Source organism: Calonectris borealis, chromosome 11, assembly GCF_964195595.1.
Source record: "Calonectris borealis chromosome 11, bCalBor7.hap1.2, whole genome shotgun sequence".
Classification (NCBI taxonomy): domain Eukaryota; kingdom Metazoa; phylum Chordata; class Aves; order Procellariiformes; family Procellariidae; genus Calonectris; species Calonectris borealis.
Window position 1 is genome coordinate 9,843,462 of NC_134322.1, and position 27,729 is coordinate 9,871,190.

The following is a 27,729-nucleotide window of genomic DNA, read 5'->3' on the forward strand; positions in this document are numbered from 1 at the left end:
TGCTTTCACTCACTTGAAACCCGGCATCACAATTGTTGTGCTCAGTTTTTTCTGCATACCCAAAAAGTTGGGCTTAAACAACTGAATAGTTAAGCTCATTGAAAACAAGCAAATGTGTCTTGAAATCAGACAGCTAAGTATCTCCCTGTCTGCACTGTGCATCAAAATAGATATTTCCACATTTCTGCTGTCCCATATTTCTTTTCCAAATAATTTGTATATGCAGAAACAGGCCCGCAAAATAAAAAGCGACTTCTGAAATCTGTCCCAGGCTGGCTTAACTGTGCTTTGTTCCCAAGAGTCCACAGATCAAAAAGTGGGGCTGTTGACTTATGTTGTGTTGACTCTGGGAATGTTTTTTTCCGAGCCTCCCCTATACTGTTCAGCTTGGCATCGCAGCACTTGCTGTGATGAATAGGACTGTGCCAGCTTCTGGCTCTTGTTATATCTCTTGCTAGGTTTGAATAGCAACCCAGAAATGTTGACCTAATATGGAAGTTGCCTGCTGCTACTTTGACAGAGGATGTTCCCTTTTTCCTGTCATGTAGAAAATGTTCTAGTCTTATGGCAAGATACAACCCATTATACATCTGCTTTTGAATAGTAGAAAGAATTCATTATTCAAACTGTTTTCTGGTTTTCCCCCTGCTCTCTCCCACTTCTCAGGCAGATTTCCAAAGAGGACTTACTGTAATGTACTGCTGTTCCTGCCTGTTTCTGGAATTTTTTTTTTTTTAATCTTTTTTTTTTTGCACATTTGGGGTCATGTTTTGACTTCTGATTTCCTAGATGCCTTGCAGAGTTGTACGTCATGGTAACTGTTGATTTCCGCCTCCTCATTCAGCTCCTGCTGGGGCTAGATGTTCAGCGCCGACGCCAGTGTATGTGGCCATCTTCACATGTCAGTGGAAGTATCAGATGTTCTGGGTCCTGCAAAGTGCTTCACGTGGAGACCAAGCAGGGGTGCCTTCCACTGCGCAGTTGTACGCAGTTTTGCACAGGGACAGGTTTTGATTTGTCTGATCGCTGTGATAACCTAGCCAACTCCGTAAAATAAAGGTTTGAGGCATTTAAAAATCCATGATGAAATTGTAAAGACAATGTAGCCAAAAGTTCTAGGTTTGAATCAGTTTTTAACTTAAGATAGTTTAAAGCCACAGTACGTACATCTGTGTGTTTGTCGTTAACAGAATAGCTCTCATTGTGCATTGGTCAGTCAACAGCATTTTCCCAAAAGACTGTAGAGGGCACCGGAGGTTCCAGTTGTGAAGGGATTAATTGATTTTTTTTTTTTTTTTGCTGATTTGGTTTGTTTGTTTTGGTTTTTTCTTTTTTTCTTTTTTTCTTTTTTCTTTTTTTTAAAAAAAGGTACTCCTTTGGAGCTTCAAACAGTCAACTTTCCAAACTTGCTTTTGGTGCGGAAGGATAACGAAACATTAGGTTCAAATGTTCACTTAGTTCCTTGCAAAAAAAGAAAAGAAAACTGCTCTCAGTTTCACTTGGGTGTAGTCATCCAAGAGAAACTTCCTGGAGAAATGAAGCATTTAACGTTTAGCATTTGTGCTGGGTTCAGCCGAAAAGAAGAGTTCTCCCGTTTGACCACATCTTCCTGTGTAGCTGGGACTGTTTGATTTCCAAAAAGAAATAATTATTGTGATCAATGTTTATTTAACATACACATAGAGCGGGGTTTGAATAAAATAATCTGTCACGGTGATAGATAAAACTATATAAAAGTCTTTGTATACATAGAAAAAAGATATTTTTCTGACCTTTATGGAAATTTTGATGTTTCATTTTTGTAAGCCCTGAAGTCCTATGTTGCACTGCGTGCATTTATGAATCCTACAGTTGTCCTGAGTCTCAACATTCTTGTCTCACAGAGAGCTGGCACAGGTCACTGCTGGAGGCAGCCTCTCGGATGAATCAGCCCACGCTTGTGGAAGAGATGCTTTCTGTTTCGGATTCTCATGGGCCAAAATACTAAAGAGATCAACTATTCTGATAAAATTCCAGTCTATGGTAGTGGTGCTAAAGACTTACTTTCTCATGATCCCCGTGCCATCTGTGGGCTATCTGATCCCTCAAGGTCAGCGTAAGACAGAGCCTTTCACAGGGGTGACTTTGAAACTCTAGGCTAAAAGAGGGAGATTTTGAGAGTTTCTAAAAGAGGATTTTACAACGGCAGCCCCAAGGCTTTTATTACTCCCTTTTTGTCCAAACCAGACACAGGAAGCACGTGTGCCTTTATTACATAAAAATAGCTTGGTAGGGATACAGTAGTATTGTTTAACAGTAGACTGTTAATTTTAAAGTTCAAATCCTTTTCTGGTTACTCTGATGCCTGGAGAAGGAACAGGTGACTTCATTGTTTATAGAGAGAGATTAATTTGGCTGATATACTCTCCAATGTCAAAGGAACTTTCACAGAATCTTCCCTTTTCCTCCACATACATTTACTGAAGTAAATTTGAATTAACTATCAAAACCTTCAGATTCGCTGAACCATTCCTTGTTCAAGCCAGGGGCTTTCCCAGCTTCATACCAAACCTGAGGGTGAGCCAGGAGTTCCTGCAGTACAAGCGGAGTCCTCTGTTGACCCAGACAATGCCTGACTTGCTGTGTTGGGAATCCTGTAGAACCAGGAAATTTCTCTTTCATTTACTCCTTGAAGCTGAAACTGAAATTGAAACCAAGGATCATTTGGGTTTCGGTTTCAAAGTCAGAAGACAGTTTGAGTTTTGCCCAAACTGGTAATAAGCTCTTGTTCTGTATTATCTTTACAAAAACGATCTAGCAATTGGGTGACTGGGGGGACCTGCATGTGTTGACTGTTCAGTCAAAAGGGCCGGTTAGATGGCAAGGTCTGAAGCAACCACGACAGCAGCGCTCAGCTCTCCCTGGTCGGCTGGTCCGTGAATTGCTGCACAGTTTCTTTCAGGTTTCAAGCATCATTTGAACTATTCATGTAGTAGCAGCAAACAGCAGAAGATGCTAACTTGGCTTTACGTTTCAGTCTTAATTAAGTGCAGCATAGCTTGCACAGAGTTCAGTGAAGATACACTTAAGTATTTGGTTTTTATAGGAAATGGATTTGGGAGTTTGTTCCCAAAGTTCAGTGCTGTTAACACAATGTGGTATTTATATTGTACTGCAGCTTAACGAGTATTAGAGATGAAAGATAGAGAAGGGCGAAGGAGCACTAAGTTAGAAGTGCCTACAAAACAAATAACTAGTAAGTATGCTGTTTTGTTTGGCTCATTTGTATGTATATGGCTGAATCAAGAAAACATGCTTTATACGGAACAGAAGAGACCTAATGTGCTGTTTATTGACACACGCACCAAGTCGTTGGTAATAAAAACAAATGAAACAGTGTAATTAGCTTTCACGTTAACAACAGGATTTAATGGGTGTTTATTGTCCACAGGGTGGTATTTAGAAAAACTTCCCCATAGATTTGCCATGATTAAATTACCTCCTATAGTTCTGTTGGAAAAGTATGCATTTTATGCTTGGGAAGAAAGAATTTCTTTGCATTCCAGAGGTAATTTTTAGGAATTTTCTGATGGCTAAAATAATGTGGAAAATCCATGGCGTTCTAATGACCCGGAGGACTGAGGTTTTTTTGCATGTTACTCATGGCACAAAAGTGATTCTGTGTATTATGTGTTCTTATACCATAAGGCTAGTAGAAGGCTTTTGGCCATCTACTCCGATCTTCTATTTGTTGCAGGTCACAGATTTTTGTCCAATTTGCCATGGAGCCTAGTAACTGGTGTCTGGGCAAAGTGTCTTCTGGAAAAGCATCAAGGGATGGAAAAATCTGTTACTTACTTCATTGAGTGGTCCCTCGCATTCTCATCAGTTTGTGCCTAATTTGTCATTTGACTTTGTCTGCAACTTTGCCTCTCAGTTCCTAGACATTTGAATCTATCTAGTTCAAAATTTAAAAGAAGATTTGGATAAAAATCTAAAATTCAAGCCTGTGGCCAAAAATGTATCCTAATTTTCCAGAGTTTCAAATCCATGATTGTGCTCTTTTGCAAAGTCTCTTCTATTACCACCTGTCACATTATAGTGTGTCTCTGGGGGAAAACCCACATGGTGTGTAATTCCTGTCCGTTAGGTGATTTTTCCCTCAAAAGGAGGTGAGAAGCATACAGAAACTGTGACCGCTGTCAAGTATCATTTGCAAGTATAAAGCTTGCTTCCTTGTCAGTCCAACTCCAATCTTACTCTAATCTCTGAGCTTTCGCGTAATTTGGGGGTGTTTATATCATCTTTGCTAACTGAGCAAAGAGCCTCACAGAGGTCTGCGCATCCTCAGGCCAGAAGTAACCTTGCTAATTGTGACCAAGCGACAGAAAGCAACTGTTAATGGAATGTACAAAATGTTTAGATAATTTTGCAGCTGCCGAGTGTTTTTGTCATTACACAGACAGTCTTCCTTGAGATGTTGCAATGCCAGCAAGCTCCCAGCTTCACCCTAGACTGGTTCAGTGCCCTTCGTGGTATTGGCCCATGCCATAGCAAGGGACGCTGCCGTCTCCATGGCAGTGATGCTTCTTCAGACAAGGGCCACGGCAGAGCCTTTCCTTTTTACAGGGAAGTCTCAAGTTGTTGTGCCTGCGTATCAGCTGGCCTGTCGGCTGCAAGCTGCTTTCAACACGAAGTTGTGAAGTGAAGGTGATGCTGTGGCCGTGCTGTTCAGGGCTGTTGCTTGGTCAAGCTACAGCCTGGGCACAGCTCAAACCCAGCGCTGTGCTGCCAAGATCAGGCGGCTCTCGTGCTCGGCCGTCCCAGCTCGGTGTTGGGACAAAGCTGGGTCTGTCTGTCTGCAAAGAACCACACAAACCTATGCTCAGACAATGGAGGTTCCTAATGACCCAACGTGGGGATGGTGTAAGTCCAAACAAGAAAGCACAAGTTCACATTTTAATGGTAAAATTCTGGTTTTAATGCCTCAGGGGCACTTTTGCCTTTCATTTCAGAAGGATTGGGTTTTATTTCTGATAAAATGTACTGCACAGTGGCTTTTTGTGTAGAAGTTGTTTTGTTACAGTAACTTCAAAATTTCCAATAGCAGCAATTAATATTTAACAGTCTCTGATTTTTTTTTTTTTAAATTAGGAGCTTTGAATTTGTGTCCTTTCAGAATTAAAGCAAGTGAAGAAATGGATTCAGAAGAGCACTATGCTAGATATATTACAACTATGTAAAAGATCTGTACATTTGTATAAATAGGCAATATTTGCACATGTAGAAGGTGAATATGCCTGACCTTCCACCACTTGCATGCTGTCCCTACAGGTCACCTGTCAGTTAATTCTCATGACTTCCAATGCTTTTATCTGTTGATATTGGCTAATTGTCGTAGTTAAATAACAGTGCCTGACACTAAACACAAATCAAGTGCATTTCGGGGATCTGCAGAGTTTTCAACACTAAAGTTCTTCATTCTGGCATATGGCCCCTAACGTTCATTAGATCTGGCAGTTTCTTTTGAAGTATTTTTCTATTGCTGCTGCACATTTAATTTTTCCTAAATTCATATAATTGGATTAAGGCTATTACTTCCAGTGATTTTTATCTCATTTAAACAATGGATATTTTTTGTTCAGTTCTGATTAGCATGAAAAGGAGAGTTGTGTCTTCTGTAGCATTTGTCAACACAAATTGATTTTATGTAATGTCTTGATTTTATATAGTAGCACAAGCAATTTATTTCTGGACATTCACTGCCTTAAAAGCTTTCAAAATTTAATAGAATCTGGACTTGGATCCTGAGAAGAGTAGAATCAAAGCATGCTAAATAGGTTTTATTACAGCGAAGGATTTATATGCAGTTCTTTCTAGCTCAACAGGTTGTTCCATTTGGTCTGACGTGCTTCAGACAGAGCTTTGATCACTTTTTCTTATTGACTGGCATAATTTTGTGTTAACGTTACTGGAGGTTTCTTGTTTACTTCAGTAGGATCAGTGAAGGGATCTGGTATATTCATCATTAACAGGAGGAAGACATTCTTGGTGTCGTAGTAGTGAATTCTTAAATCCTTTATAAGGAGGTTATATTCCCTCCTCCATTACTTACCCACCTACATTTCTGTGCCGTTACAGCAAAACTCTTCATGTGACCGTTACATTCCTGTGGTGCAAGCTTTCTCAATTAGAAAGCTTTAAAAACAGATGAATCTCACAGGAAAGGATTTAATAAATCATTTGAGAGATGTTTCGCTTAGAGTTTAAAATAGGAGACCATGGCTGTTCCTTTTTGTATCTTAATTTGTTTTTGTAATTTTGTCTCCTTTGCAGACAACTTCAGCAGCAGCAAGCAGAACTTGAAGTACATCAAAGAGATGGGCTGTCATCCTATGACTTATCTCAGGTGAAATTTCTCAAGTTTTTATTTTTGTGCCTCGTAAAGTAATGGCAGATTTTAGCAAAATTAAAAATACATTGTTACTGTCCCTGAATTTCTTTTCGTCAAATATGATGGAGGGAATTACCTTCCTCTGTGTATCACAACAGGTGCCTGTTCCAAGTATACCAGCTAATGTTCATGAGGGTGGAAAGTCTGTGGAAAAGCCTGATGCTATCTTCTCCCAAGAGAGAGATCCTAGATTTGCTGAGATGTTTGCTGGAATAACTGCTTGTAAGTGAATGTCTCTGATGTTTAATTTTTAATATTATGTTAAGCTTGGTTACATGATGGGGAGCACAGCTTCGAGAGGATGAAGAGAAACTACAGTGTGGCAGAGAAATTTCCAAGCAACGTCAGTCTTCAGGACACTTCCTAGAATTTGCCTTTAGTTGAGATTTCCCTAAAGACAATGAGGAGTACATTCAAGGAGGGAAGGACAGCTTTCTTGTCACCAGAGCTACCTATTTTTGATCTCTCTTCATTTCACAGAGGCACCTTAAGCAGTGTTCATAGATATTAAACATACTGAGTATGTATTTTCTTTCTTAAACAGGAGATGTGAATTCATCTCTCTAAATAGACATGGATTAAGAAAGTTACCATGTAGTTTTAAGATAGGCCTGCAGTTTTTTATCAAATCTCCAGCTTTTGTATTGATGCTTTCAGAGGCTGCCTTGAAGTGTAATAATAAACCTGTTTTCTGGTCAGTTGAGGCATCTCCATCGTTACCTGTCATTGAATCCTTGCTCTTTTTCCCACAACTTTTGAACTTGTTGGCAAGTTCTTGTAAGAGTGATAGGAGTCTCAGAAATAGTATGTTGTTCTATATTTCTTGAAAATTACTGTGAGGACAGAGTCCTTGCTGAGTGCCCTCACTGAAGGATTTCCCAGCCCTGTTCTAAGAGGTAGCAGCCAACTTGTCAGTTGGACAGACGTAGCTAACTCAGCCCCAGCCGATGCTGCCTGTTGCCCTAACAGACAGAAGTCATCGAGAAGACTGGCAGCTGAAGGGGTCATCCGAAATATATCTGTAGGAAACCAGGCTCATTAATTCCATTGCTCGTGGAAGAACTCGTTAATTGTTTATTGTTCTTAACTGTCCTCACTGAAAAAGAGAAGTTTTTACATTTGTTTTAAATAAATCAATGTGCAAGTGTCATGCAGTGCGTGAAGGAAATGACCCACAGGGTTTGACTCCAGGGGTGTTGGGAGGTGACCTCACTGCACTGGTTTCTTATGTCTGCCTTGGCCTTTTCAAATGGAGAAGGCATTATAACTGCAGGATAGACTTGATATTCTGTCCTCCTGTTGCTAGGACTTCTCTGTTATTCCTGTTCATCCTTGTCTGTCTACTCTAACAGTGAAGTCAACAGCTGAGGCCATAAAAGGGGTCCATTAGAAGGTAGCAAGACTCCAACCCTAAACACCAGAATATGTTTTTCCAAGCAAGAACATCTTGCTTTTTGGCTGCCTTATTGGCTCTTTTTCAAGCAGCTCTCAACTGTTTGTGCGGAGGGGTTAGGCTTAAGGGTCTAGCAAGCTGTGAGGTAGCTGGGAGGTTATGTTCTTGGAAATGCCATTTCTCTTTTCATTCTTATCAATTTACAGGCTATGCTTTTTTTGGGACATTCACCCTGTCTGAATTTCTCATGGGAGCTGTGATCAAGGTCTTTTCTGAATGATAAAAAGAGATGCTTCACAGTCAGAGATGAGATACGCTGTCCAAAACCAATATTGACAAACCTTCATGCTGCCTGCAGGACATTTGCATTATTTTGATACCCGATCTCATTCTCTGCTATGTTCTGTAAAAATACAGGTTTGACGTAGGGAGATTGTTGCCATAATTGCATGCAGTGGCCACACATAATTAAAAAACAAAAGTGGGGAGAGAAAGCCTGACTTCACCGATTCATGCAAGTGCCTTGAAGGACAGGATGATGCAGTTCTTACAGAGATCTTAGTTTCTACAGGCAGAAACACTGGTCCTGCTGGGAGAAGGGCATATCATTGACCAGTCCAGTGATGGGGTTTAGAGAGAAACAGGTCTAAGGATGCAGGTAAAACACCAAAACAGAATAGGTTTTCAGTGCTGTACTGAAGGTGAGAGCAGAGAAGTAGTGCGTAAAGTCCTGAGTGGGAATACAGCTGGGAGAGATGAGGGCCAGATTCAGGGGCTAAAGAGCATTCGATGTAACTCAGGAAAGAGATTTTAAAGCTGATTTAGCTGCTTGTGATTAGTTTAGCTGTTCCCTTTGTCTTGGCCTCATCCTGTGACACAGACCCTGGTAGCTGCCATGGCAACTCTGCTCCACTTGAGGAATTCCAGTTCATTTAGGGCACTTTCAATTTTGCTGGTGAGTTGTTCTCCAATATCTAAAGTACCCGCAGGATTTTGGCTCAGTCTCTTCCAACTCTGAGAGTTTGGTATCCCTCTAAAGGGTGGCCTTAGAAAATGGGCAAAATCATCTGTCCTTCTCAGAGATATCCCAACCCATTCTCAGTTCTTCCTACTACATACGCAACCTTCTCTAGAAGTTGTCGCCATTTCTCCTTGGTTTTTTTACATGAGGTTTGCAGCCCAGACTCACTGTCTGTGCTGGGCAATAAGTAGCCAGTGAGGAATTTCTACAAATTTCTACATTACAGAGGAAAAGCAATGACAACTTGCATCAGTGGCATACACGGTCCTTCTCCGAGGCTCCTGTGAGGTAATTTGAGGTGACTTTTTTCTTTGGGAAGGTGAGCTTAGATTCTTATTAGGAGCGTAACATCAGAAGAACTTAGGTAACAGAGAAGAGCTGGTGTGTGTTGGAGGCCTTTGGTCAGCCACACTCACAAGGCCTCTAAAAGCTAGGGAAAACTAAAAAATACTTCTATTACTTGTGAGTTGGGTGGGCCTTTTGTCCAGGAGAGCATCTTGTGAAATGAGAGAGAATCTGAAAAGAGCAAAGAGGAAAGTGAGGAGGCAGACTTGACTTCTAGGCCTGTCAGAGGTGCGTAGCAGCAAATGGTAAGCCATCAGCGAGTTGCAGGGTGTTTTGTGCTCGGAGGTAGTAAGGGAAGATAAGGAATGTGAATACAGGTGGTGGGGCAGACCTTTAAATTATTTTAAGAAAAGTAGTAGTAGTGAGGTTTCCCTGAGCTTTGGAGTAATCCAGTGCCAGAAAATTAAATTAAGAGACCAAATGGCACTGTTCACCCAATCTCATTTCATTCAATTAGAGATTGATCTCCAGTTGCCACATTAAGAGTAGACTATAAAAGTTAATGGTACTCCATGTGTGTGTTATTCACTACGCTAGTCTGTCTTACATCCCACTGGGATGCTTGCATCCTATTTCATGGCTCCCTCAAGCCACATGTAGGACAGCAAAATCCACGAGAGACCTTGTTTTGCCTTGCCACAGCTCAGGTCCGCAAGCCTTGCAGACACTCAGAAGCAAAGTGCCTCCAGCCACCTGGGAGATTGAAATGCAGGTAGGGGCTGCAGGATCGCCCAGGTTTGCAGGTGGTCACCCCGAGATCGGCAGGCATGCCACCAGGCTGCCTGCGAGAGTCAGGTACTCCTCTCCAGCTGTCCTGGAGGGAAGCAGATTGTCAGCTGGTTAGGACAGCTTTGACACCATTCCTTGGGGCGTTCAACCCAGCGGGGTGTGAGCCCTCAGCTGCTACCTCAGTGCAAACAGGCTGCGATAACGGCGGCGGCCCTGGAGGGCTTCTGCTGGTGCCAGAGACATACCCTCATCTGAGGCCACCCCAGGTAGCCACAGAGGTGCATGTGCATCAGACCTTCTTCAGACCAGGCTTGTTCCATGTGGCATTCCTCCCTTCCCCTGGGCAGACTCTCCCATCTTTCTTCCAGAAAATCTTTGTTCTCCTTTCCAGTCTGTAGCTGGGATCCATGCACCCATCACTCCCTGCCTCAGCCAGCGCCACTCTCTGTCTCCCGTTCACCCTCCTGCCTGCATGGTCGGGAGCAGCTTCCAGCGGGCACAGAGAAGGTTTGGGCTGCGTGGCCGGAGGGCACATACCAGTGTTATGTTCCATGCAAACAATAGCATTAATGAGGTACATCCTGCGAGGGTATGAAGTAGACACAAACCAGCTGTGCCTCTCATTTCATACTGGATTGTCATATAGCCCTTTTGTGTCATTCTTAATGTGTTCCACAGGGCTTCTTCACAAAGCTTTAAGAAGGAAAGAAAAATCCCTGCTGCGTATATACATTGCAATTCTCATTAAATAATTTTGCCTTCATTTTCTCACCCCCTAAACTTTTCTCTTTCTGTGATTTGTTTTTCTTTTGTAGCAGATAAAAAAATGATGGCCTCGGCATCCACAGCAGGAAACCAGCAGCTTTACTCACAGGGAAGCCCATTTCAGCCAGGACATTCGGGGAAGACTTTCAGGTACTGTAGTCCAGATCCTGAACGTATCAGCTTCTGTCTGATAGTGGGGGACTGTTCCCTTTTGATCTAGTGGAAACAAAATCGGCCTAAGATGGAAGGGCTTTCTTTGCATGAATGAACTTTGCTTTGTGTCCACTTCACTCCTATGTGATGTCTCAGCCCTTAGGCTAGGCTTACAAGCTGGGATGATTTGGATATCTCTGTTAAAAATAGTGGCTGGTCAGTGGATACTTGTTTCTGTCATGATGTAATTGGAAAAAAGCTAAGAAGCGGCAACAAATCATGAAGGGAAATAAATCTGAGAGGTGATGGGGCAGGCTCAGAGATCTGAGGAACGTTCAGCCAAGCTAGGAAGGTGCAAAGATCTGTTTTGCACTTACAGCTGTCAGTACTTCTGCAGGCTGCCTTGGAGGGCATCGGTGTGGACACATTATTAAAGGGAACAGAGGGATGCTTCATCCACAGTCCCTGGTGAGGGCTGGCACACGGGCATGAATAGTTTTCTAAGGCAGCTTCCACATAAGGTGGTGGTCTGGCATTTTCCAAGGCATTTTTGAGTTATTCAAAAGTGCGTGTCGTTGCCTACCAGCTGGCAATACAGATTTGAAGTCTAAGAGTTTGCCTTCATTTCCAGTCACTTTTTGAGAGTGTGGTAACAGTGATTATATTTACCTTAGTGCCTTCCGTATCACCGTTCTGGGACTGTCATACTGGAGTTTCATTCTCCTATTTTAGACCAACCAAGGTTGTGAAAGTGAAGGAACAGCCATTCAGAGGCTGTCATTTCCAGGAATTAGAAAACATCTGCAAACGATAATTTTATTTAAACCAATGTGTTCTTAAAGTTATAATTGCTAATAATCTCAGTGGGGAGAAATAAAATCCCCGTGCGTGTGTTTTGTCAAATTAATACCAAGAATAATTCAGGGGGGATATGACAGTAAATAAAATGTCTTTTAATTGGATATTGTATATTACTGTATGGTTGACTTGCCATCTTGGGGTTTGGCATGTGTTTTGTTCATTTCCTTTGTTAATTCCTGATGTTTAACTATAGCTTTTTTCCTACTGCTGTTCTATTACATCGAGTAATGACACATCTGCCAGCATTTCCACCCTCGATGAACTGTCCTCCTTGAACCCTCTCCAGGCTGGTCCGTTCGGTTGCTGAACCCGGGCAGCCTTTAGGCACTATTTTGCAGACTTCTGGTTTCAAAGTACATATTCCAGATACAGTCCAAGCCCCTTAGACGATGGGACTTGCCAGTCCAGCTGAGACGGTGTTGGCGGTAGGGCCAGCCCTCCCCAGCAGCTGTTGTGTGCTTCCAAGTTCAGCCAGATTTAGATGGACTTTCTGGTCCACATTTCCCTTTTTGGAGACTCTGTGGTAGTAAAAAATAAAATAAAAAAAAAAAAAGAGAAAACTCTACGAAGAATTTCTAAACACACACTTTGCTTTTAGGCAGCTTAAGAAAGACAGAATAGCAACTCCATTTATTCAAATGCCTGCCACGTTTTGCTTACCAGTCTGGGAGGGATTTTGTCAGCCTTCTCAGAGGATTCAGATTCCTGCTTCCTCTCTGCTCAGCCTTGTTTACTGCTTTTCCCAATCTGCTCTCTTCTTTCTCTCTAAGATTGTGAAAATAGACAATAGGGAAGGGATTGGAGAAAAGAGCAAGCTGTTTCAGTTGATGCACAAAAGCATTTTTATATGTTGTGTCTTCATTTATATTAATTTATATATTTATATATGACATGTAAAATAATAAATATTTTTTTATATATAAAAATATATAAAAGCACATTCACAATGTGTGGTTATATAGATTCAGTTGTTCAAGACTTCCATGAGAATAAAATGGTAAAGTGGAGCAGTCCTTCATAAAATTTTCCTTCTAATTAGGAATTTCTGGGAAATTTCTCTGTAGTGAAATTCAGTAATTAGGAAACAGCTAACATATAAACAAGTTCCTTTGGAAATACTTGGTGGTTTGGGTTTTTTTTAATTCCAAAGCTATTACATTAGTTTAAGTTTCTGTCTTGATTATTCTTTTGCCTGGGTATATAAAACTGCATGCTCTTCTTCAGCATCAGTTGGTGAAAAAAGGAATTAAAAGCTCAAGTTTTTAATATATAACACACACTTCTTCATTTCCCAGGCAGGAAACAAATAAAGAAGTACTTCTAAGTATCATCTTTTTGTGCATCTTCATTTAGGATGGCATTTAAGCAAATGCTTAAAATACTGTTGACTATAAGCACAAATTTAAAATTAAGTAGCTGCTTGAATACTCTTTGCCAGCATTTTTTTTTAATGCATTAAATATTGAATTAGTATGGAGCTAAGTATTTATGCACCGTGTGTTCGACTGATTTTATTCTTGCAAGCCCTTTCAAAGAGATTATAGAAGTCTAATCCAAAATAATTTTCCCCTCTGCGTCTATTTGAACTGACATTTTAGAATGCCAGTATGTTTCATAGTTTTGTGTTGGTTTTAAGTCATTTTTTATTAAGACAGATTGAACAATTAGTTTTAATGTGATTATCAAAATTTCCACGTCTGAAATACTGTTTGTGCATCGAGAATATATCCTACAAATGAGGCACTGTTTCTGTTCCTTTAGTTCATCTGTGGTACATGTGCCTGGTGTGAACGACATCCAGTCTTCTTCATCAACAGGCCAGAATCTGACACAGATATCTCGCCAGCTAAATCAGAGTCAGGTTGCCTGGACAGGAAATCGCCCACCATTTCCAGGACAGGTATTGACTAAAGGTGTTTTATTTTCATGGTCATTAAAGATTTGCAATCTCTGTCCTTTTTACAAAAGAATTAGTAAACCCAGTTCATAACGTGATTAAATGTACTTCGTCATTATCATTTGTGGTTGGAGAGAAATCGGTTCCCCCACTTCTGTTCCTTGGCAGGTTATAATAATTAGAGACAGCTGCCCTATGCGTAACTGCATTTAGTTTGTAATAGTGTTCATAATAGTGGCAGTCACTACACTGACAGAAATCCCAGTGGAAGGTCTCAGTCCTGCATTTATTTTTATACGTGCACTGAATGAAGTAAAAGAGGACAGCTGTTATGCTTTAGTATTAAGCCTGTAAATTAAATCTTTCTTGGACCAAGACCTCGCACCCAGCAATGCTACCCACAGTTAGCAGAGTTATCAGAAAGGGGCACGTACAAATCCAGGCATGAATTCAGAGCAGAGGCTACTTAACCCGTTGCCCCTCCGTTAGCAGCCTCCGTTAGCAGCCTCCGTTACTGCCCAGCGTAGCTCACACTGTGTCGTGTGCTGGAGGAAACAGCACATCCCTCCATCAGATGCCCTGCGCTTGACAATGTTAGCCCAGAAATCACCTCTTGTTCTGCGTAACAATAAAAAAAAAATGGTTTGAAACTCTGTTAAAGACAAATAATATGAAATAATCATGTTTGATCTATCATTAATGCTGCTCTTAATCACTCTTGACTTTCCATTGTTTGGTAGACTAGAATGGCATGTTGGGGTGGGCACTGAATAGTTTTTCAGTAACTGAATTGTTTCCACATTAATCACTGATTCTTCCCAGCCCGCAGTGTGCCATGGTCACACCTGTTTAATGAAATCCAGTTGTAACATTAACTTTTTATATTGTATGGAGGATGCTAAAAATTACTAAAAAAAAATTACTCATCCCTCTTACTGTCCAAATTCTGTCCAAGTCAACAGAGTTTGTATGTGAGTGTAGAGAACTTGGAATTCATTCATCCATCGTAAATAAAGTAAAATAGAGTTAAGCCTTGCAGAAGTGACATGTCACGCTCTCACTGTCATTGTGGAAACCTTTAGAAATGTACAATTTCTTAGCTTGGAACTGAGCTGAAGACTTAATAGCATCTTCATCATGTTACATGCCTGTTGGGATCTGTTTTCCTCCCCCAGCTCCCCTGCATTTGTCCAAGAATCATAGAATTGTTTAGGTTGGAAAAGACCTTTAAGATCATCAAGTCCAACCATTAACCTAGCACTGCCAAGTCCACCACTAAACCATGTTCCTAAGCACCACATCTACACGTCTTTTAAATACCTCCAGGGATGGTGACTCAACCACTTCCCTGGGCAGCCTGTTCCAATGCTTGACAACCCTTTTGGTGAAGAAATCTTTCCTAATATCTGATCTAAACCTCCTCTGGCACAACTTGAGGCCATTTCCTCTTGTCCTATCGCTTGTTATTTGGGAGAAGAGACCGACACCCACCTTTCAGGAAGTTATAGAGCATGATAAGGTCTCCCCTGAGCCTCCTCTTCTCCAGGCTAAACAACCCCAGTTCCCTCAGCCGCTCCTCATAAGACTTGTGCTCCAGGCCCTTCACCAGCTTCGTTGCCCTTCTCTGGACACGCTCAATGTCCTTCTTGTAGTGAGGGCCCCAAAACTGAACACAGTATTCGAGGTGCGGCCTCACCAGTGCCGAGTACAGGGGGACAATAACTTCCCTACTCCTGCTGGCCACACTATTTCTGATACAGGCCAGGATGCCGTTGGCCTTCTTGGCCACCTGGGCACACTGCTGGCTCATATTCAGCCGGCTGTCGACCAGCACCTCCAGGTCCTTTTCCTCTGGGCAGCTTTCCAGCCACTCTTCCCCAAGCCTGTAGCGTTGCCTGGGGTGTTGTGACCCAAGTGCAGGACCAGACATTTAGTCTTGTTGAACCTCATACAGTTGGCCTCAGCCTGTCCAGGTCCCTCTGCAGAGCCTTCCTACCCTCAAGCAGATCAACACTCCCATCCAACTTGGTGTCATCTGCAAACTTACTGAGGGTGTACTCGATCCCTTTGTCCAGATCATTGATAAAGAACTGACCCCCATACTGAGCCCTGGGGAACACCACTTGTGACTGGGAAACGGTGTTGTACATCTCAAAGCAGTCTGCAGCGTTTAATCATTTGTGTAACCTTGCAGATCCTATGACGAAGCCATTACGTAGATGAAAATGACAGCAAGTTGGTTTTTAATACCCTTGAATTAACCCAGCTGCCCAGTTAAAGCAAAGTTAGACTGTTTCTTCCCTCCTCCCAGGGCTGGTGATTCATACTCCCTCCCAAGCCTTTTACAAGGCAAAATAATTGCTGCCTGTCTTAGGCAGGGAGAGAAAGCAGCTCATTAGCTTTGAAACTTCTTTGACCATTTACTCCCAAGCACTGGAGACTCTGGTCATCTGAGAGCTGCATATATTCTGCAAGACATTCAGATAACCGTGATTTTACTGTGGCACTGCAAAATCAAAACACCTGGCAAATAAAGGTGAATTCTTTATACTTGTTCAATTTGAGATTAATCCTTGTAATAGAGGTGAAGGAAATCGTGTTTTTCCAAATAGCTCTTCTATTGAATACATGTGAGTCTGTAGCGTTCCTTCTGCAGCAATAAGTTGGCTTTGACAGAAAGGAAATATGGCTGAGACAGAAATAGCGTGCCTGTTCACATCTGCAGACTTTATTTAGTTTTTTCTTTACGTTGTTAAAAAGCGAGTCTGCTGTGCTTTCCTCAACAATAAAACTCATTCCTTCTTTTACCCTTTATTCCTCAGCAAATTCCGTCTCAGTCTGGCAAGGCTCAGTCATCTCCCTTTGGGATTGGAACAAGTCACACCTACCCAGCCGATCCATCGTCATACAGCCCCCTTTCCAGCCCAGCCACCTCTTCTCCGAGTGGGAATGCCTACTCTAGCTTAGCAAACCGAAGTGCTGGGTTTGGTAAGTTTTAAATGACGTAACACAGAAATGCTCTCCAGCATTCACTTCATTAAAAATCCTCCAACCTGTTGTTTTGGTGGGTCGGTTGGGAAGCCCAGGTGGTGAAAGGGTTTTGCTTTCTCCTGTTGAGCACAGTGGACAGAGATGACCTGTTCCCTCCATGCTGCATCTCTTCCACATCCAACACGCTTTGGAATATTGTGGCATTTTATGGTATGAGGGAACTTCTTTTTTTTTCAGTAAATGGTGTCATGAAAGATTCAGAAGTTGCTTACATCACTAGTACACGTCCTCCCAAATTGTGGTCAGCAGGTTCAATTTCTTTTTACTTCTCAGGAGAATGCTTAAATGGCACAAATTTACATTCTTTTCATTTTTCAACTTCCCTGACTGCATGGCAGTGCCCTCTTGCCTGGAGATGGCTTGTTGGAGCTTGGCCTGAAACAGGATCTTTTTTTGTACTCCCACTGCTACTAACCTAATCAGAGTAGGTGCCATGTTTTGAAATGGTTTTCTTTTCCTATTACATGCTAATTTAGTGGCTTTCAGACCGTGACCCAATGGGTGACCCCTTGGTAAGTTTTCTGCACTCCACCAGCAGAGTAATATTGAAGAGTAAAAAATACTATGAATACATCAGTGATAAACATGCATGGAGTCCATGAAAAATGTTACTGGCTGATAATAATGTGCAATTCCAAAAAGCATAGGTAGCAGTGTGCTAATGTGTGTCGTTTTTCTGTTGTCCCTTGAGAATAAAATTGGCGCAGACCTGTTAGCCTCACTGAGTACAGACCTGCGCTGCATTGCCTAGAAAAAGTGCATTGAAACGGAGCTCCTCCCGCAGAGCTTATTTATGCCTCCATTTCCATTTCCAGCAGGCTTTGTGCATTTGTTTATGAGACAGCCTTGTATTTCAGGCCTAAGCTACTTGGCAAGAACCCTTTCACCTAATGAGAAACATTTCCTGACCTACATCAGTTTGGATACTATTAATAACACAGCCTTCACAGAGATGAATGTCTTGAACCTCCGTCTGGCAGTAACCGTTTTGCTGAAAAGCAGCATCATTTGCCTCACTGAGTTAATTTCAATATATTGTTCTGAGAAAAAAAAACTTGCAGCTTTCTGCAAGGGTAACTTAGATGAATTTTGTTCGGCCCATAAAATGGCTGCAGGTTTCCGAGTAAGCTGAATTATTGGTTGTGGTTATGTCAGTAAGGGAAGAGCTGTAATTATCTCCTTCAGATGTGACAGAAATACATCACTGCGGCCTGTTTACTTTCCTGTAAAATGTTCACTTTATCTGTTTTGCATGGTTTAACTGGTAGCCAAAAGGATTGGATTAAGCATGTGTTTCTGTATTTTCTGAAGCCGTGACTATGAGTAGTGACTGATTTGGCATGATCAAGTCTGGTTATTGGAGACCTGACACAGCACGCCTGTGGAAGTTTGGCACAGGAAATTTGGCACCCTTGGCAGAGGGTGCTGATAACTGGGGAGAACCAGATCTACCCAGCTTGGTTCTCTGCAGTGAGGGGAAAATAGGCAAAAATAGTAGGAGTAGTTATATAGAAAAGAAAGAAAAAAAAGGAAAAAAAAGAGGGGAAAATGTTTGGAAGAAAAGCATAAGCCTGGTGGCAAGCTTTCTAAAATGCTAATTCTTAGAAGGAGATATTGTAAATAGTTGAAGGAAAATTATCCAAAAATTTTATACATTTGGGGCCAGTCTGTAGAAATACAGGGTAAAATGAGTCCAGCTTAAGTGTGACCTGTGACTGTACTCATGAAAAGTGTATGTGTAATAGGTGACCAAATTAATGTGTGTGGCATCATGCTTTTTTCTGGTAGACTATTTAGAAGAAATTCATCTCCCTGAAATCATAATTTTAAGTACATCTACCATACAACCTTGCTGTTCGCATTAGTCTCTGTGAAATTAAATGGCCTCAGACTTTTAAGAAACCATCGCCACATGAACAGGATAATAATTTGCTATAAGCTGCATGTTAAATACATCATTTTGCAGTTGTGAGGACAAGATAGTCCAGCAAACACTCTGCATTTAATACAGCAATGTCTGCATTTAATACAGCAAGGCTGTTGTCTTTGAACTTATTGTGTTTACATCTGCTTACAAAATCTTACATCTGCTTACATGCTCCTTAGATGAGTAGGTAACGGCACCCACCGCTCTGCAAGAATTAGTCTTTTAAAGAGAGAGAGCGTTCAGATGATGCAGTTTGGTTTTTAAGGGAAATGGCAAATATTCCTTATTAGTGATTAAAAAGCAGTGGGGGGGTGCTTGAAAATTATCTTCCAGTGCCTGGCTTATGGCGTCGCTGTGTGTTTTGCTGTGAGCAATTCACCTGCCATGTCTGAGCAGCCACGGCTATGAGCTTTGTTCTCAGGTTGCCCCCACCCTGCAATCAGGGCTGAAACTCCCTTTGGCTTCCACCCCGCAGGGGCTGGGTGTCACTCAAGGTCTTTTTTCTAAGACTCATTTGCAAACAGGCATTGATGGATGAAGCCTGAAAAGCAGGCAGGCGTTTTGAAGGAGCTGCTCGCTGACTTCTGCCCTTTCTCCCCCCGTCCAGCTGAAGGTGGCCAGAGCAGCGGTCAGTTCCAGGGGAGACCTTCCGAAGTCTGGTCCCAGTGGCAGAGCCAGCATCACAACCAGCAAAGTGGCGACCAGCATTCGCACCCACAGCCCAGTCAGACCGAGGTCTTCCAGGTGAGGAGAGTTCAGAAAGCCCAAAGTCCCTCTGACAACTTCTCACTGCTGAGTTGAAGAACCGTGGCCCTCGATGACCAGGGTGCTAGCAGGGCTTGGAGCAATTACCTCTTGCTGCGTGCTGCCATAGGTTTGCACTGCTATTAGCTGGCATTAGCTACAACTGAGATGGTTTTGTTTTCTGCTGAAGAACAGCATCTTTGCTGATTTAAAATGCTGTTTTCCCTTCTCTTTGCACCCTATACTTAGGGCTTATGTGTTTTGCAGGGAAGCCATGAAATAGTCCCAAATGGAATGTCTTTCTTATCCTGGTGCTGGCCTCTAAAATCCCAGTCAAGTCCAATTAGACATCAATGTAATTCTCTTCGATAGTTCAAGAAGGAAAGGAGTCTGGTACTGCATAGAAGATAGCGGCCAATAATTTTTTAAGGTTAAACCCAGTCAGATATCAGATAGCTGGTAAACAATCCTCTTCAACTACCTGATTTTGTAATATTAAGTATAATTTCGGGCCTTCAGATGGGGTAGGATTTTATAAGTTCACTAACAAAGTCTCTGTCCTTGTATAACTTGTTTTTAAATTAGATCAAGAAGACAGTTTGCAACAAAACAATGCAGATAAATGCAGAAAAGACAGTTCAAGCCCCAAGCAAGGTTTAGAAGTGGGGCACCTCATTATCTTTTAGAAAGTAAATTCACCTGCAAGACCGGGCTTGCAGGAACACTGCAGAAGGGATGTTAGCCTGAAAATATTCCTGTGTGAACAAACCATTGCTTCACACAGGAACAAATAACATCACTACATTTGGAATAACTACCTGTCTGCATGCCCTTACCCCATGACCCAGGCAAGATTAGTCTGTTGCATCTCTCTCTGTTAGCAAAGTTTAATCGCTTTGCACCTACTTTAACCCAAAAGCATATTCAGGGTAATTCCAGTGGAGCTGATGGCAGCATGGTTTGATGGCCCAGAGAGACACAGGGCCGTCTTGCTTGTGTCTCAGGCAAGTGCTGTGTCCCAGCAAACATCTTATGAAATTAGTGGGAAGGAGGGCCAAGGGAGAAAGGGAGAACTGGGCTCACCTGCAGAGCTCTTGGAGGTGACTGTGCATTTGGAGGGAATTAGGATAATAGCTGGATGTGATAAGAAACTTGGATGAGCTCAGTTCAAAGGCCTCCAAGAAGTTATTTGGACTGTGCCTGAAGCCAGCCCCGGGTTAGCTGGTCATAAGGAGGGAGGCAGACTCGAGAGGGGAGCTACCCTGCCGGGTCTGTACCTGAGGAGACCTTGCCGCAGAGGCCCCAGCAGCAGAAGTGCCTTCAGCGGTGGAAACTTAAACAGGTGGGGACAGCTACAACTTCCCTTTGGCTGGGGAGGAATATGGGAAAATATAAAATAAGTGCAAGTTTTGGTCAGAAAATGAAGGCTGGCCCTGGCAACTGAGAAACTGCCAGTTGTGTTCACAGCCTCTTTCACCACCATTGACAGGGATGCTACAGAGACCTCAGGTGGATTTTAATCTGTCTTTATTTTGGGGTAACTTCTCAGTACACAGCAGCTCTCAGTAGTTATTCCTTCACAGAGCAGATCCTGTGAGCTTTCTTATTTGCTCTTTAAGTTTTGTTTTATCGTAAGGATAATGAGCCATCCCTGGCAAAACTTGGCTTTGCAGTGAGAGCTTATTATTGTAGGGACTGACAGGAAAAGCAAACGTAAACTCTGGTTTTCTCGGCAAGGGATATCTTTTCCCTGTGGCTTTGGTCTCCGGCTGAGAGGAAAGGTTGAGTATTTTTTGAAGCCTCCTGCAGGGACCTCACTTGGCTCAAGACACGTGGGAGCAACTACCATGAAATCCCATTTCTCCTGAGAAGTTCCTGCTATTTCCTCTGCCTTTGTACGTGCATGAAGGCTGCTTGGGCATCTTGTTAGCTGCGGTGGGTGCCCAGTCTTTAGTGTTCCTCAGAGGACAAAGAGCAGTAATACGTTCACTTATAGAGTGCTGGAGAGGAGGCAAGACCCTCCCCAAACCCATGCTTACACAGCAGGAGCTCCTTTCTGTAGGGTGCAGGAGTGTGTGAGATGTTGAATACTTCCCATATAGTGAAACCAGAGAGTTTGCTTCTCTCCATATGTAGCTACCCATTCCAAGGGGAGCTGTTTCAGCCTGGGAGGAGTATGGGGCAGCTCAAATGTGCCTTATTCAGAGGAGCAATCCAAAACAACTGCCCTGCTAAAGTTCCACCTCCCGTTCAGAAGCGCTTTAGCAAAACATAAGTAGCACGTAAACCTTAGCCCAGCCCCTGCACAGGTCTGGGTTTCACCTTATTTATCTAACCTTTGGCCTTTTCGGCTTTTACACTGAAAAGATGAACAGGAAACAGTTTGTGTCTGGATAATGTGTTAGCAACTGACACCTCACTTTGATTTTTCCTTATCGCACAGGACATGCTGCCGATGCCGGGGGATCCAACGCAGGGTACTGGCAACTACAACATTGAAGATTTTGCTGACCTGGGCATGTTTCCACCATTTTCTGAGTAGCTTGCGAAGCAGAAATGGAAGTTCTTCTCCAAGGCCATTTCAGTGTAATTTTGGCTCTGCTTTTTCTGTGTTGCATTTCTGTAGAAGCTACTAAACCAGAAGACACATTTCTCATGTTTCAGATAGTGGTGTAGGGCTTGCTCTCTCCTCCTTGGGGTGCATCAGTGTCGACAGAGGGGCTCCAGCACTTGTTAGTGTTCATTGACAGCTCCATATTTTTTTTTATTTTATTGTCATCTACCTCAGAGATGAAAAACTTTGCTTGATTTAAAAAAGAATATCTCTGAGTCTTAAATATTTGAATGTGAATGATACCTAATATTTCCTTTGAATGGTAATTTTAAAATAGATAACGAAGTAACAAAGACTAACAGAGAAAAGGTAAGGTAATGTCTTGTTATGTGCCTACCGCTCAATTTCGATGCCTTGCTTTAAGCTTAAGTTTCTGGAAGCAGACACAATATTCTGTTTTCTTTGATTCTTGTAGTTTTTAGGTCACTTTAAATGTGAGATTAAGCAACATAACGTAGGCCTCTCTCACCAGAAGATTCAGCTCCGCCTTTTCTAACTTAAACTTGAATGTGTGTACATTTTGGTACTTTATGTATATCTTGTGCTGTATGAAGTGATTTCCTGTATACTGGTTTCTTTTGCCTTTACAAAGGGTCCATTCTGGAGTGTACTGAAAAGGTTGACAATATATGTGGAGGATTTAGATATCGTGGGAGTCTCCATCACTTCACATAGGTGTTCTTACTTTTAATTCAGGTGGTTCTCTATTCAGAACAAACATTTACTTACATAAGCTATTAGTCTGTTTTTGCACTGAATTGAGGCCTATACTTCTATATATTTCTCATTGGCTGCTTTAATTTCTATTGTTCTTGCTTTCCCAAAAATACTGCCTCGTAAAAAAATGACTGTAAACACATCAAGATTGCATTTTCTATATTAGCTGCATTTCCTTTCTGTGAAGTACTTTTTTAAACTGTGAAACCTCACATTTTAACAGTGCAAGGTGGTGGCCTGTTACTAGGAAATCATTCAAGCTCATTTGCTGCAAGCAGTGAGATGGTTTTGTAGTGTATAATTTTTTTAGAGTGAGTTGGTAATAGATATCAATTGGACTATTGTCCACTGCGTACACAGTGATAACTTGAATTTTTGCTTGGATTCCCAAGCAATCACTTCTGTTAAACCCTATTAACCCTATTATGTTACATATGGGATTTTCAGCTGACCGAGTACGTTGAGGACTCTTGACTATTCTGAATGCTATATGCTTTTCCGCAGAGGTAAGTTAATCACCTTTCTCTTGGGCGAGTCACCTACCATATGTCTTCATCAGAAATGTGGTAGAAAGTTCTTTCTTCGGTATTTCATATGCATGACAAGTTACAGAGGTTGGGTTTTAAGGTCAGCGTTTTTATCCAGATCATTTCTTCTGGGATGGGAGGAGAAGGAATCGCTCACAAAGGACAAGGAGCCCAGAGTTCCCGCATGCAGGTTGTTCATAACCTTTGAGGTTGGACGGTGGTAGCCAGCCTTTGCAGAGGAGGAAGGGGGCAGCTTCCCTCAGCCTTTGCGTATTCAGGGGCCATCATGGACCTTGAAACAGCAACCCCAGGGCATTGCTCCCATCTAGAAGATCTCAATGTCCGCAGCAATTCTTAGACCTCACAGCACTAAGGTCTGCCTCCTTGTAGCTCCTCTTGAATTCTGGGGTCCCTCCGACCGGAGGCACCGTGCACATCACTGCGGTCCATCTTGTCAGGATGATATCTTGAAAAGCAGGCAGGCCCCTGTCCTGCAGCCCGCTCTGGCCACACAGGTTTCATGCTGACAAGCAATGCGGGCAGCTGGGCTGCAGTGAACACGACCCAGGGACGCAGCTTTAACAGTTAACCATATGTGGTGTTCCCATCTGACTTTGCTTTCCTGGCCTTCTCCGAGAACAGCATGTAGTTTTCAATATCCAGGAAGAGTCCTTCCTACTGTTTCTCTCGCTAAATCTGGGACCAATCTCTCACCCTACGTGCAAGTGGGGCTAGGGACTCTTTTTTTAGGAAATCTTTTTATATCTCTAGATGCAGTACTGGAGAGGCCTCAGATCTCCTGGTCTGTACTTGCCTCACCAAAATCACGCTGAGAGCAAACAAAAAACCTCGTATCTCTTCTCTCCCAGAGATCGGGAAAATACCTTCTTAGGTGAGCAAGCCATGTGCTTATGCACTATTCTTTTAAATACATGGATGTTTATTCTCTTGGAGCCTTCTCCCTTTTCGCTCACGCTGCTTAGATGAATGACTGCTCGTTGAATTAGATAGGCAAAGCTCTTGTGTCCCAGAATGAAATTCACTGATGTCTGTAAAAGGTGCCCAGACGCCGCGCCGGCTGGAGCGAGGTGGTCAGCGTCTGTACAGTGGGGTGTGCTTTTAAAAGGGGCTAATCATGAGGGAGAGAGCTGTAGATGAGCAGTTTGTATCTCTGCACAGAAGACGCTTGACATGATAAATGTCAGTTGTTCTAAAATTTTTAAAAAACATTTCTCCATAAAGAGAAAAATCAATTGAAAAAATGCTGTTCCTCTGTTTTATTTTACCTAACAAACTGCTCGAAGTATATTTATAATTTACTTTTGTTCCTGAATTCAATCTAAAAACAAGTTTTTTAAAGTAATTTTCTTTCTCCTAACATCAGCGATGATAACTTCCATAGTGTGTCATGGTTTTTATACTACTGTAGAAGCCTTCTTGTGTACAGAATTTGGTTGTGCAGTTAGAAGTGCACTGTTAGCAGAATTTCAAGCACATCTCTCTTTTCTGTTGTTGTTTTTTAAATACAGTATTATTTTTTTGAAGCCAATATGCCTGAGGCATCAGAGCATGGACTGCTTCTCACCTTGTAGACCACTCCTGCCTTTCTGGTTGGGAAAGGGGATGGCTACTCTGTTAAGGGGCAGTCTGGACAGTGCCAGGTTCGGGTTTTCCCTGTGAGCCATTATTGTCCCTCGTTTCTGTTCTGCCAGTGCTTTTGCTTGGCATTTCCACCCTTCTTCACCTCCCCTCCCATTCCCGGCCATCCCATCTCTGCAGTGCTTTCCCACGCCCAAGTGGGAGGCGTTGGGATGCTGTTCCCAAGCCAGCGAGGAGGGAGCGCTTAATGAGCTTAAAGTTCGGCAACTTTGTGCTTCTGACCGAGCGAACGAGCAAGTTCAGCATTTGCTGCCGCTGCTGGGCATCCTGCGCTGCCCTCGCCGTGTGCTGCCGTCGTTGTCAGTGGCTTGCTCCTCTGAAACAGCCCCATCCCAGGTCTTGCGGCCGAAAAAGCTGTGTAGCGTTGGCTGTGCTGTATCTTTTTGTCACGTGTTTGGTTACTAAAGCAACTTACTTATCCTATAGCTGAAGTTATAAAGTGCATTTGGAATGCTAACGTTTTTATTACGTGCTGTTGGTGTAGCTTTGCTGGCACTTTGGCTGCCTGTTTCCAGAATTTCACAGGTGGTGGATTTCTCGTTTCTTTTGTGTTTTTTAAGCTGGAAATAAAGCTGTGATTTCTGATCAAACTGTGTTGCAAACACAGTGTTTCTTGAAACTGAATCTTTTGGGTTTTAAACTGGTGGAGCAAGAAACTGCAAATAGTAATGATCTGGGTGAGTTGTTTCAATGAGTGGGCATGTAGACTGAGAAGATTTTAGATACTAAAATATTTATATTCATTTATTCAGACAAGCAATCCTGTTCAACAAGAGGGACTCCATCACATTACTTGTTACAAGTGCTACTGGCAGTACCTGCGGTGATGCTTTAACCAGATAGTTCCATTTGTAGCTTTGTTGCCTTTTTTTCTTTGGAAGTACAGTATGAAACTGTAAATACTTCTTGCAGTACTGCCTTTTTAACTCTTAATTACTTTTGGCACAGTGTTAAATAGTGTTGGATTTACCCAATTGTTATGACATATATTTTTATACATAGGTGTACTCTTTTTTCGAGAATAATACAGCCATTTTGTCATTAATGCCTTATCAGTGTCATACTGCTGTTGCTCTTTGTTTGCAAGGTATCGAGTGGACTAATTTCTAGTTCAGATATTTTCACTTTTCCTGGCAGTGCTCAAGTTTGGCTTCAGGTGATTTTTGCCAGAGTTTTTCACAGTTGTTAGCTGTGAGAAGAGGAGAATGTGGGCTTGGTTTTGTTTCTATTAACGGAGCAAAGAAAAGGTGGTGGCATCTAATTGTCTTTAAAAGGTCAGTCTTTTCCTACTCTAAACCAGAGTGCATTTCATGGAACTGATGACTGTGGGCACTGAATACTTTGTGTAGATTAATGGTCTTTAAAAAAAAAAAAAGGAAAAAAAAAAAGAAAAATAAAACAACTCCAAAAATGGGCTTCTGTCATTGTTAGGCACTTGGTTACTTATCTGTTTAAACTCTTCATATTGATGTGAAATTGTGCTGTGGATAAAGTGTATTTTGTACTTCTGAATGTTCTATATTTATGACTAACAAGTACAGAATCAGTCGTGTGTATGTATAACTAATAACTGCCTTTTTAAATTTCATTAAAATAAAAATGTCATGAGCTGTTGTTAATTCCTGTCTTTCTGTAAATAAATAAGATATACTATTGGGAATCATCAGGTAGGAAATAGCGCTGAATGATAAGATTCGTGCCAAAAATCGGAAGATTAAGAATTGATCTGTGTCTTTTAAATCTCCTCCTATGCTATGTGGTCATGGGTGGGAAGTTCCCCTTTTATCTGTCTTGTATAAAGGCTGTCCAGGGGGAGCGGGGGAGAAATGGTAATTTGAGATCTCAACTTTTAAAAGAAGTTCCAGAAAACAGTCATTAACAGCCCTGTTCTGCTGATGATGTCGAGGTGTGTGAATCGGTATCTGTATTGTAGAGCAGAATTGATTTAGAATTAATTCATACTCTGTGGCAATTTTTATTCACTCCCTGGGGTGGTAACAGAGTGGCTTCTTTGTCCACCTTTTGGTCTCATTGTTCAAAGTTTAAAAATACTTGTATCCTTCCCACAAACATTCTGGTGACCTTTTCAGACTTTCTTATGTAAAATGCATTTACCTTTCACTGTGGTTCTTCATTGTATTTATACTGTGTTTCTTTGTCGACTTGATAGTTTGTGAGCGAGATTTACCTTGCTAATAAATCCAAAAAGCTGATGACTGGACCACGGCAGGAGCTGAAGATGCTGTGCTCTAGGGCATGCATTCCTGGCACAGGGTAGGTGGTGTTTTCGCAGCTCATACTCTGTTTTCAGGGTTCTGCCTGTGGAGAGCGGAGATGGCTCTGCTGGGGCCCGACGGGAAACCCCCAGTCAAAGCAGGGCACTGGGATGTGCTTAATCAGACAGAGCCACCAGACCCACCTGCTCTGTCGGGCTCTGCTCACTAAGTGCTCATCCCAAAGAGAGAGGTTGGTCAGTGAAAATGTTCCGTTTGCGCTGTTTTGCTGTGAAAATTGGGTTTTCAAGAGAGTGATGTTCTTTCGGCATTTCCCCAGACGCTTGTGAAAATCTCTGATGAATGGATGTGCCCCAGCCCGTGAACCCCATTTGGAGATGCAGTGTACCTTCATCATGGCAGCTGTTTGCTGCTTTTTCGGTGCATTTTAATAGGCTCTTAGTTGCTTTTGAAGAACGTGATCCAAACAGAAAGGCGCACACAAGACGGGTGTTGCACTGATGCCAAGCAGAGCATGGTGTGGCTGGGCCGTTTTAGTATCCCTCCTAGCACTCCTTTTAGATTGATCGTCATGAACCTGTGCTCCCATGTGCTAAATCAAGTGCACTTCTGGGCACCAGGCGACGACTGGGTGTGGAAGTGCTGGGAGCTATTCATTT

At 42.3% G+C, this 27,729-nt stretch overlaps 1 protein-coding gene across 5 annotated transcripts in view; it reads left to right on the forward strand.

Annotated features, from left to right (window-relative positions):
• The window catches only part of ARNT2 (aryl hydrocarbon receptor nuclear translocator 2), a 108,085-nt gene extending 81,630 nt beyond the window's left edge, over nt 1-26,455 (forward strand). For all 5 annotated transcript variants that reach the window (XM_075159927.1, XM_075159928.1, XM_075159929.1 and 2 more), the window contains 7 exons: nt 6,316-6,388; nt 6,532-6,655; nt 10,737-10,836; nt 13,462-13,600; nt 16,420-16,585; nt 19,183-19,319; nt 21,763-26,455. In XM_075159927.1, coding sequence (XP_075016028.1) covers nt 6,316-6,388; nt 6,532-6,655; nt 10,737-10,836; nt 13,462-13,600; nt 16,420-16,585; nt 19,183-19,319; nt 21,763-21,861 — 838 coding nt within the window. In that variant the 3' untranslated portion in view covers nt 21,862-26,455. The remainder of the gene's footprint in view (nt 1-6,315; nt 6,389-6,531; nt 6,656-10,736; nt 10,837-13,461; nt 13,601-16,419; nt 16,586-19,182; nt 19,320-21,762) is intronic.
• The last annotated feature ends 1,274 nt before the right edge of the window (nt 26,456-27,729 follow it).